The 12,171-nt window shown below is 40.2% G+C and overlaps 1 protein-coding gene across 14 annotated transcripts in view; it reads right to left on the reverse strand.

Annotated features, from left to right (window-relative positions):
* nbeaa (neurobeachin a) overlaps window positions 1–12,171 on the reverse strand; it is a 129,203-nt gene that overhangs the window by 52,578 nt on the left and 64,454 nt on the right. For all 14 annotated transcript variants that reach the window (XM_079566273.1, XM_079566272.1, XM_079566275.1 and 11 more), the window contains exons 9-12: window positions 3,500–3,697; window positions 2,544–2,677; window positions 2,351–2,459; window positions 1,672–1,824 (exon numbers count right to left, since the gene is read on the reverse strand). In XM_079566273.1, the coding sequence (XP_079422399.1) occupies window positions 1,672–1,824; window positions 2,351–2,459; window positions 2,544–2,677; window positions 3,500–3,697 (594 nt within the window). The remainder of the gene's footprint in view (window positions 1–1,671; window positions 1,825–2,350; window positions 2,460–2,543; window positions 2,678–3,499; window positions 3,698–12,171) is intronic.

Raw genomic sequence — 12,171 nt, forward strand, 5'->3', positions numbered from 1 at the left:
GGAGTGTTGCTCAGTTTGTCCTCATTATTTCTACTGCAATGTGCTGTGAAAACTCATTGTGACACACTTCATTGTAATTAACCATAGAGGAGGGTCACACAGGCGTTAGACCTACATTTTGCCAATCTATAATGTAGTAGTGAGTTTATTAGTGATTGTAGCAAGACAGTAACTACTTTCTGTGTTAAAGCAGAACTAAGTAACCTTTTATAAAAGTTAATGTTTCCACCTCAATTGTCCGTGAGAGTAAATACTACGCTGACAGAAAAGACAAAGGGAGAGAGGGATATTGTACATTGTGCCACCACCCAGTGACACAATGGAGTTATTTTTTTTCACTCAAACTTGGCTGTAAATACTGCTAAAGTGGCGCGAGCCCGCAGGTTAGCTTTGCCCGTTAGCCTGTTACCTTCTTCTTCGTGATTCTATTAGTGTGAATTGCGCCTCCAACCCGATGCAGGGAAAGTTGCAATTCGATTTATTAAGGTAAAAAAGTTACTTAGTTCTTTAAGAAACTACTATTATTGGATGTGTACATTTTGGGCGCACCGTACCCTAGTTACGTTACGCTGTTTTGCTTGAACTTGTCATTACCAACAATAATAACAGTTGTCGTATTGGGTATCCATAAGGTAGACTGTAACTTTACACTACTTGTACATTCTTTTCACTGTGGTCTATTTAGTCATTTTGCATCTTACAAGGGCTACTTTTTCGTTCTCCATGACTTCAGCAACGCCCTGGACACGGCAGCATCCAGAGCGGCCAATCACATCACAGGGCCAGAGGTTGAGAAGGCAGGACGGGGGCAGAAAGCAACAAAAAAAATAGCCGCTTGTGTCTGACTGGCCCTGAGGGAACGCCACATCCAGTTCAGAGTGAAGAGGAGGACCACGTGCCCCTGCGCCTGTCCCATGGCCTATCCAAAAATGCCACTGTGGCTCTTTGTTTGTGTGGCATCTACGTCCTGTCCCTTCCTGTCCAGCTGAATCCCATCGTTGTTGTTGTTGTAAAAAGGGCAATGGCCACTCTCAGATGTCAGCCCTCTTCTTCATGAACTGCCTTTACTCACTACATAATTGCAGTTTGTCTTGAATTAGGACATGACAACAAATCAATACTGAAATTAATTGAGGTTGCCTGGAGGCTCACCTGGTAGAGCGTGTACCCCTTAAATAAAAGCACTGGGGTCAAGTTGAGTCTCCTGCTCTTTCCTTGGCTTCCTGTCCAGCAACTTTCGACTCGTGTTAAGGGGAATTCATTGTTTCAGTATACAGTCAGAACAGACACCTTGTAAAAGCATATCTCTATCGAAACATGTTCACTTTTATTTGTCATTAAGCTTCTCGGTAGTAAATCAGTTGTATATTGATTTGGCAAATACAATTTTAATCTGGATGCCCTTTGTGTCGCAACCAATGACATTACAGTGATGGGAGGGGGCATTAGGGGTTAAGCTTGGGACACAACAACAACATGTGCGCCTGCTGGACTGAAACCAATCAGACAACTGCTGATTACACCGCTACCACCTCATCCATATTCAACATAAACCTGTACATTTACTTTCTCCGTGTATCACAAATTGTATTAGTATTCGTGAGTATTTTTCTTTTTCTATTTCTTTGTTTTGCGTCCGTGTCATTGGTGTTGTTGGGCTGTTGGACAGACCTTGGCGGGCGTGTGGATCCAGATGGCAGCGTTGAACAGGACGTGGTCACAGAGCTGCTTGAGGAGAGGCGCTCCGTGGGGCAGGCCGTCCAGATATTTGGCAAACGACAAAAACTGCTCGAGGACGGCTCTGGTGATGTGGACACGAGACGACTGCAGAAAAGAAAATATACAAAAACAAAACGAAAACAGGACAAAATAAATTATTGTAACGCTTGGTTAGCATGGTCTGTCTTTCATTTCTACATGTTGTACCTACATTTTTGTTGTTGATTAGTAACCACAGTGTAGTATCTTAGTCTATTCTAATTTTTTGTGATGTAATATGCCAAGATGTATTTCACGCAGCTTAAATCTGGAACAGTCGTCCTGAGACAGGCCTCTTCTCTGGCAGAGTTCAAATCAAGAATGAAAAGGGTTCTGTTTCGCTCATTTATCTGCACTCACGCTTTGCTTTTTAGTGAATATTATATAATATTCTAACATATTTTATAATGATCATTTATGCCTTAATTTTTTTTGTCTTTTAATTGCAATTGTATAGTATTGTATAGTATCGTATTGTAGTTGTTGTTCTATATAGCTAGAGATACTGTATAATATATTTGTTGCGATATATTGTGCAGCCCTAACCAAAAATCTAAAAAAAAATCTCACAAAATCCATTGTTGAAACAAACCTTCTCCAGTAGATACCCGATCACCAGGAAGCCCTTTCCTCCCAGCATTTGCTCCTGCATCGCCACCGAGCTCTTCAACAGCTCCACCAGGAACGCGAGCAGAGTGGCACTGCAGAATACGACCATTCAAAAATAGCTCACACAAAATCCTTAGTAAGAAAACGATATTTGTTGTTGTGCATTGAGCCCATACCAGACTGTGGTGTCCACGGAGCTGTCGTTGAGCTGTTTGTAGTCGAGCTGAGCGAACAGAGGGAACAGCACCTGGATTCCTCCGATGGAGTGAATGGCACTGTGGATGGAGTGGGTGACGATGGCCTTTACATCCTGTGGGACAGAGAAACAATAGAGTCAAAATGGCAAAACAATTCATATGTATCAAGTTGAACATAATCTGCAAACATTTTTGGTTAATATATACCGTAAGTGTATTTATCTGCAATGTTGAGTAGTAATTTAGCAGTTCTTGTGTGTGTTTAAATGCAGGATGTTTTTAAGATTATACTCTATAATGACGATGCTGATGATGATTACGATTTTCTTTAAATTATAGCACATTTTAGAGCAAAGTTTAGGCAACTTAAAAAGGATTATGAACCCGAACCGATGTAGCTTGTAAATATTGAGACTAAAAGGGTGTAGTGGAAACAGATTGGGATAAACGTCTGCTTCAGGCAAAATACACCTGTGGACTTTCTGCTCTTAATAATTACTTTTTTTTTTACTAATGGACCGAAACTGCTGGCCTGCTTAAATTGTGTTTTGTGTCCTAAATCCTTCTAAATGCTCCTAAATGCAGTGTCCGTTATATACGCCTCATTTGGAGAGCACTTTTCAAATGAGTAAATGCAGGTGTATTTTGACAGTGTTTAAATGGGCAGAAAATTATCATCATCAGCTGAAGTAATACTATAGTTTGCATTTCTGTGGAAATAAAGGTCCATAAAACTCAGGAGAGCAATTCACTTTTTCCCACCTGTTAATTAATTACCTGAAAATAATATTACCACCAAATAGTACCACCCTGAACATTAATTCTCATTTCTTCTGGAGTTTAGTATTAGTTTGCAATGGCCTGTGCTCTCTGATAAGTAGCACTGGAGTGTGGTGTGAGTCATGCCATGGGACAGACAGGAGCGGCGCACTGACCTGCAGCATGAGTGCGTGTGGAGAGTGCACGAATATGGAGGGGTTTTCCCGCGGAGACGACTCGAGGCAGAGCTGGGCGTCCGTGGCTTTGGCGTTGTAGGTGAAGGAGATGGAGTTGGCCAGTTTGCCGTCGTACAACACCTGCTTGTGGTGCTCGGCCAGATGGATGTCACTCTCCGACTTGAACTTGAAGGTGCTCTGAACGGACAGAAAGAGAGCGGGGTGAGACCAAACGGACGACAGCGGGAGAGTGGCTTTTAGGTGACACAAACGATGAAGGACAGGGGGCATCGTGTGCCACAAAGCACAAAAACAACACAAAACAAAAAGAACCAAAGGGTCAGGCAAGTAAATCATTGTAACACAAATGCCAAAGCAATCAATATTGATAATAAATATGTTATCAAAAACAAAGCAGGTTATCTAAAAATACAAGCCCAAATGGATCTAATAGATCAACCAGACATTAAGAAGTGACACAACAAACACCATTAAATACGCAATAAAGAAAATGTAGATGCAATATTAAGCCCACAGATGAGGTGGACAGTGAAGGAGACACGAGAGGCCATTGTGTGACTGTGTAAAAGTTCAACGTCCAAAATGGAGGTGTCCTAATTGCAGCATTGAGTCGTGTGTATACAACACAGCATTAGCCTAATGAACAGAGCGCTAACCAGCCGCTAATTCAATTAGCCACAAAGAGACAGAGAGGGTCTGCAGAGGACTCAGATCTAAATTTGTCCTTCCTTTGTCCTGTGCACAAAAACACCAGTGACGGACCGCATAATGCAGCCCTGAGTGAAAGCATATCAACAGCTTCAAATGTATTATGACTGGAGTCGAGCACCGAAGTCAAGGTAGCGATAAAAGCGGATTTATATGAATTCAAGTGCACAAATGCTGATGAAAAGGCGTGAATAAAACTGTTATTTTACGAAAACATTTACAAACACACACTAGATACTGCATTTTACATGATGCAATGTGTAACTCCCACCTCACTCTGCAATAAGTAATTCACAGCATGCAGAGACCACAACAGCTCTAGGAAAGGAAAAGCCTTTAGAAAACGAGACTCCTAAAATATTGATTAATTCATCTGATATTGGAGTTTCACAACTGTTACTACACATCTTGTTTTCTTGCTCAGCGTGTGTGGGCGTAACATGTCTATATACGGCTGCTCTTTCTCTGAGGTCTTTGGGTTCATCTATCTTGCAGTCCTGCTCTTAAGAAGCTGAATCAAACGCCCCTGTGATGCTGTGCTCCCCTCTACTGCTCCATCCACGGGGGTCTTTTCTGCCTGTGAGCGGCTGAGTCCCCAGGAGCCTACCCAAGCCTCAGCGAGCAGGAAAGCCCCAGGCTGCACACAGACCTGCAGGCCCCGCTTGTTCTCCACCTTTTCATGCGAGGTCTACAGTAGAAAATAGGCCCAGAGCGGTTATACCCGTGAAGGGGGGGAAATTTCACACTGTTACTGTAGCGAAAGCACTAAATAATAGATACGTCTGTATGAAGCAACACAAGCCAATGCAGAGTATAACAACAGTATCTTCGTCAAAAAACTCTTTTTATATGAATACTATGTGGATACAGCAGCTAAAATGTGCTGCAGAATAAGGTGACCCCTGTCGGGAGCTTAAAGGGATATTTCAGGATTTTTGACATAGGGCCTCATTTCCTAGTTATCCAGAGTGCTGTTGATTTCTGGAGAATTTTTTTTTTTTAATTCATGCAGTCCTTATATTTGAAGAGTTTAGTGGTGCTAGGCTAGTGCTAGGCTAGCGCATGTCTATGGTAACATGTAGCCTGCATTAAAAACAGTCTGACACCAGACTAATGTCCGAGTTGTCTGAATAATTTTTTTAATAAAACCATTTTGCATTTAAAAGAACTTATATTTGAACAGCATCACATATCCCTTTAACAAACTAGAAATTATGTAACTAGTGATTTCTTCTCAAAAGGAAATACTCAAATTGGAGGTAAACAATTTAATAATCTGCCGTGTACACATTTAGAGATTACACAATTTCACAAATGACACAAAATAACCACTTTGTTAGCTACAAAGTATGTTCATGAACAGTTCACTAGAACACAATTGCCATAGAAAGTCAGAATTGCATGGCTACTCTGGCTACTATGCAGATCCCAAGCCCAGACAAATGAATAGAGCAGCAAAAGACTGACAAACCACCAACGCTACCAGGATGATGATTTTCAGAGCTGATGGACATCAACAACAACAACTCTAGAAAGAGTAAAATCTTAATGTGCCTTTTTAATTAGAGCACTAGAGACTACTTTAAACTTATACATATCTTCTTCACAGTAAAGGACCAAATCAACAGTTTTGTGTCCCATAGTATAATAATATATCCTATAGTGTAATAATAAACAACAGCTGTATGTGACTAATGACCAACTGTGTAAAAGCCAAAGAACGGCTCTGGATGACGGAGGATGCCGGAGCCGGGCAGCGCGAGCATAATCAATCACACACATAGATAAATTACTCTTCAGTTTATTTTGAAGTTTAATGGATTGTGCACAGAAAACAGAGAATATTTAATGTAAAATTACGGCACTTATTAAGATGAGCGTTTTCTGCTGTGTTTGCTTATTTATTATGTGTGCCGCCCGCTACAGAATATGCATAAGCGGAGGAGGTGAAAGAGAGGTAGCCGCACTAAACGGGGAAAGAGATTTGCTGACTTGTATTAAAAGCGTTAATAGAGAAATTGAGCAAGCTGCCACACTTAATAAGCATGAACTCGTGAACGAAAATATACAAGTTAATGCATTGCCTGAACATGCATGTTTTTTTTTATTCCTGGTTACACACAGCTGCAGAGCAGAGAAAGGCAGAGCTGAGGGCAGTCACACCTGACAGAGGCCGATACCAAACTGGTTCAAGGAGATAACGGCAACACACTCCCTCTATTCAAGTCAAGGCCAGCAGGTCCACAGTCCTCCGAGCCAGATTTTCACCTGAGCAAACTCGAGTTAAGTTTGTGCATGTTGGTGGCAGGGAGGATTTGAAATGGTTTGGTGCCAGCATTGCCAGGTGAAACCATGTTGTGAGCAATACTGCATCAATAACACTTTTAAGATCAACTGCACAATTTGGCACAGCGTTAGATTCTTCAAATCTAAAAAAGAAAAGGTAAAGGAGTTATGCACTGTTACGACTGCAGAATGACTTTTCCCACCTTGACAATACGGAAACAACAGAAACTAATTTTCTTATATATATGTGTCAATTCATTTATACTGATGGTATCAATGGTACCAAGTTCTTACACCTAAATCCACCCAATCAGAAATCGATGTCAATCAACTGGATCAGCCCCAGTATAATATAATGCCATAATAATTTTTGGGATATTTACTTAAAACATCCACTCCACAGCGGTAACACACCACATCATCTAGTAAGAGTTAATTTAGTATGGCATATGATGCACCCCTCTCTAGGGACCATCAAAGGTGACTTTGTGGCAAAAGTTAAAGTCCAGAGGGATCAAACCGAGCAGCAGCAAAGAGACCTGGGGATAGACAAACTCAACAAAACAACATTCACAGTATGCTCCCTCCTAAGACCCACCACCTCCACAAAATTACACAATAAATTACATGGTTTTACCTTGACAAGAATGAAAAATTAAATAATAGACCTTATAGACTGTTCACATGACACTACAGCATTCTAATGAGTGTATGATTTACTACATTATAAACAGAGAAGAATGATCCTCTATTAAAAGCATGTACACGGTGTCCTTAACTATGAGAGTCTGTCTAAATAAATGTAAAGATGTGATAGATTTCAGTGGAAATGGGAGGTTATTCCAGTCTGTGAGAGCTTTAGGACAAAATGCTCTTCGCCCAATTTCCCGGTGAATTCTTGGTGTTGCAAAAAATGGATGTTGCAGGTGTCGTATGAGATAGGCTGAGCTGTGTCTGGCAAAGTGTTGAGAAAGCATTTGTTGGCATTATTAATACAATTGAAAATAAATAAACACCAGTGATACATATATACAGAACATACATACTTCTTCAATTAGGCTGGAGCCAGTTAAATTTTTCATAGAGAGTGCAGTGATGTGTCATGAATGGATACCTTAGAACAAATCTACATATGGAATTACATAAAAGATCTGGAGGATTGAGAGAAGTAGCACTGGATGTGTGTCAGCGTAATCAATAAGCGGTAAGAGAAGTAGCTGCGCGTTACGCTTTTTTACCAAATGTAAATGTAGCTTCAATATGAGAATTGAACGTTAGCTCAGTATCCAACCACAGACCCACATCATTCATGCAATTTGTATTTCATTCACATGCATTCTGTGATGCAATGTATTGTCGCCCATCATGCAAATAAGCATTACACCATAATAAAGATTTTTGACTTAAACCAATTGAACACAGTTTATCTAACAGTAAATAATGATCAACTGCATCAAACGCTTTTGAGAAATCAATAAAGATGGCTCCTGTATATTTTCCTTCATCAAATGCTGTATATTCATCATTTGTGAAGTTGATGAGAGCTGTGGTAGTAGAAGGATTAGGTCGGAATCCAGATAGAACTGCTTTAACATCTGCTTTCACAAAGTAACTTGTTAACCTTAATAAAACCTTTCCGTAGTCCCTTTGGGGGTAATACAAGTGTTCATGGGATGATTGGGGGGTCTTTCATCTGGCCAGAAAACCACAATTGCAACTTGGCTGCCACCGGATCGGAGGCTCCAATATACACTAAAGGAATCACGAAGAAGAAGGTAACAGGCTAACGGGCAAAGCTAACTGCAGGCTAGCGCCACTTAAACAGAATTTACAGCCAAGTTTGAGTGAAAACAATTATCTCCATTGTGTAATTGGATGTACAATGTCCATCACTCCCTTTGTCTTTTTTGTCAGTGTATTATTTACTCTCACGGACAATTAATGAGGAAAAAAAAACATGCTACAACACTTGCAGTGGCGCTTATGGCCTCAAGAGAGCATGAGTTACTTAGTTCTGCTTTGAAATACCACACTTTTCAATAAATTCACACCATTGCGTGAAAATTAATTTCTCAAATATTTTTTGTACAATACATATAATAGAAATAGGTCTGTAGTTAATAAAGTCATCTGGTTTTCCACCTTTGAAAACAGGCGTTACCATAGCTAGCTTCCAAATAGGCGGAAGTGAGTTTGCATTTATAACCTCACGATTAATATTTTGCATGTTATGATTTAAAATCGTTTGCATGCCTTTGTTTGGTGTCCGTCAGTGTCCTCTGTGGACCACCAATCTGTCCTACATGTAAAATACAATCTACTACTCTAAAAACTCCAAAAAGTGGATTTGGCAAGATATTTCCAACAAATTATGCTAAAAATAAATAATAAAATAACAATAGAGACAGATGTTCTTACATAGATAATAAATACCAATATATAAAGGCCTTTCATTTACAGCACACAACAATTGACCTCAATCCATCAATATTAATTTATGCTCTCACTTCAATTATAACAACCCTTGTGCTTTATATTTATGGCTTTACAAAGTGTCAAACACAAACTAACATCTGCACGTTAACAGACGAACCATGCAGGTGTCCAGACCACACGCTTCATTAATTACTGTATGTCGAGTCCAGATTGTTGGCACTGGTCTGCAATGAGGACATCTGGTCTGGTAATGAAGAGATCTACCAATCCCAAGAACAACAACAACAACAACAACAACACAGTAGTATAGAAAAGCAGCCCAAAAAGTCCAAGAGATGCCACACAGAAAAACAAGCTGTAATGTGCCATCTTCTGCTGTCATTACGGGAGCGCAGAAGTGTCGGACTACACAGCGACAGTGAACGCAGCGTGACGGCCACAGTGAACTGCGAGGCACAAAGACCCTGAATGCAACACTATAGTGGATACAGCTTGTTTAGTGGTCTGCCTGCACTGTGCTCCTCATTACTGACACAAGAACAGCAGAGAAAGAGCTGCTTCAAATGGTACTTCTACTGTAGAGGGTACTGTATGCATGAGGTAGCAAAGGTCCCATGGTCGCTTGTCACACAGTAATCATATTTATGGAGTGTCAAAATCACGGGATATGTCCTGAAAGCATTAAAAATATATATAAAGGGTTTGTAGAGGGGGCAGTGTAGCACGCGCTGGGAAGAAGACTACAGAATGGAATACTGTGCAAGGATAAGCGAGGAGTAGTAATAATAGTAATGTTAGTAGCGGCAGTAGAAGTGATATTGTATAGCATCATATATATTCAGCAGTGTTATAGTTATAGTAATAAATGCAAGTATTCTAAACGTATTGTTATTTGTAAGCTATGTCATGGCTATGAGCAAATAAACTTTTGTCGTCATATTTTGCTTATATATTTTGAAATAGTAATAGATACAGCGCTTCAGTACAGATATTTGTCCTCGTGCCTATGTTTCTTCTTTAGCCATCCAAATCCTGCACACTCATCATTTCCATAGCAGCGTTGACGCTCGAGGCTACAAAACAACTGAGCCATTTAATGGTGTCTTGCGGGCATCTGAAGCTCATTGTGCGTCTCGCAGTGAGGCAATCATCCCTGTGATCTGCCCCGGGACACCAGCCTCTGTGACCGAATCAGAGAGCATCAGTATTCAGCAAAGCTTAAAATGCACCAATCGAAGGGCCTGTGGTTATTAGGATGGATATGTGAGAACTATTCACTGACAATGGTTAAAGTGAGAGAGAGAGGGTTTGGATGACGCCCACTGTGGCTCTCCAAGGACAGAGATGCGCTTTTATAGGTCTGTAAAGAGGGTTATGTGGGTTACACTTCTTTTTTTCAGACAGAAAACATTTTAATCAGGATAACCATTGTGCATCCATCGCATAATAATGTCTTTATTGAGGTGTCGCAGTAGCTCACCTGGTCCACATGATGCAAGTGACCTAGATGCTGCATGTAATACATCATTTTGTTCTCTATTATTTCCAGTCTATGCACCAAATCTGTCTATAATGCAGTATAAAGATCACTACATTTGCTTAATGGTGCTCTAAATTTTAAACTGAGCATATTTGCATGCATAATATGCCTAAAAAGGAATTTTGGATAACTTTCTTACAATACTCTCTACCAGACTCTGGCAAACCAATCGTAAAAAGAAAAAGGCTTGATATTAGATTTTCTTCTTTCTGCCGCATAGCAGGGTCCGCATGCTTGAATAAGAATGCAACATAGCAAAAAATACATAATTCGACTGGTCGCTATATCTGACCCTGAAGTGGCCACTGAGGCGCTCTATTGGAGAACCAAAACCTTAAAAGTTTCCCTGTACTGTTGTGTAACAGAAGCAGGTGCAAACATTTACATCGCTACATCACCTGCCCTGGTTAAAAGAACAGAACAAAGAGAAACAAAACACGGGCCATAGGAATAGTTTGGTGGAAAATGAAACAAAGATTAACAGCAACATTCATCTAAAACTAAACAAAATCAGGACAGATACAGTGATGATAAGTGCAGAGAGACTGCAGAGTTTGATGTAGTTTATGTAAAATCCTGCATTGGTTACAGAAAAAAATATCACATGCAAACAAATTCATAGCAGACATAAAATCCTTAGAACTAGGGGTGTCACAATAATTACTATATCAACCTCTCATTCAATAAATAACAGATAAACAATGTATTTTTGGCTCGATATTTATCGTATGTACATTTGTTATCATTTCCCCCCTATTTTTTCTTTGTAAAACTTCTAACAGAAGCAAATTGAGTTGCATTATATTTCATGTTTATTGCAGCTTGTGTGGTATTTTAGGATATGTTGATGCACTTTTAGAACAAAGGTTTACTGTCATTTTTATGCCTGAGAGTTGACAGCATCTAGTATCGATAGAGTCAATAAAAACGTTTATCGCGATACTTTCTTGCCTCAATATATCGAACTTCAAATTTTTTACTATGACAGACTTACTTAGAACATGTTTCAGTGCTAAGTTCAACTATCAAAAAGGTACAGAAAACCAGCCCAAATCAAAACTGCACTAATGACAAGCTTGCTGCGTGTTACTGCAAATGCCCCATTACTGGATTTCCAATCTCTATCTGCTCTTTACAAAGCCCAGTAGATCAAAAACATAATATCCTTGGCAAAAGAAATAGATAGCCAGTCTAGACTCCTATATCGCCTCTAAAGTCATGAGGGTGGATATAAAGACATACTGTACAATAGCCTAACTTCGCCTTAACCCCTCATCCAGCTGTTCACACACCTCCTCACCCACAGAAACGTGTGGAGCTCTCCTTGGTGCTGAAAAGTTGACAGCTCTGGACACCTTCATAAATAAGCCGTAAGTGGCCCGAGGCGCGCAAGTCTGCCAAAAACAAGACGCAGACAGCTGGCAAGGTGGTGCGGCATCTTCGCTGTCACTGGTGGAGACGCCAAAAGGCAGAGATGGTGCGGTTTAGAGCTATCAGAGCTGCGCACCCAACATTGTCAAGCCTCATTTGAATGATCTCCATGGGAACATTAAAGTCTGCGTCTGAAACCAGGCTTTAGAGCGTAATTTCATTCACAGATTTTTTCCGAGCTGCCAAATCCCTTCATATGCAGGTAAATGTAAGTTAAAATGATATCATAACATTACATTTTCTACATAAT

The sequence above is a fragment of the Gobius niger genome, assembly GCF_951799975.1.
Source record: "Gobius niger genome assembly, chromosome: 11".
Lineage (NCBI taxonomy): Eukaryota > Metazoa > Chordata > Actinopteri > Gobiiformes > Gobiidae > Gobius > Gobius niger.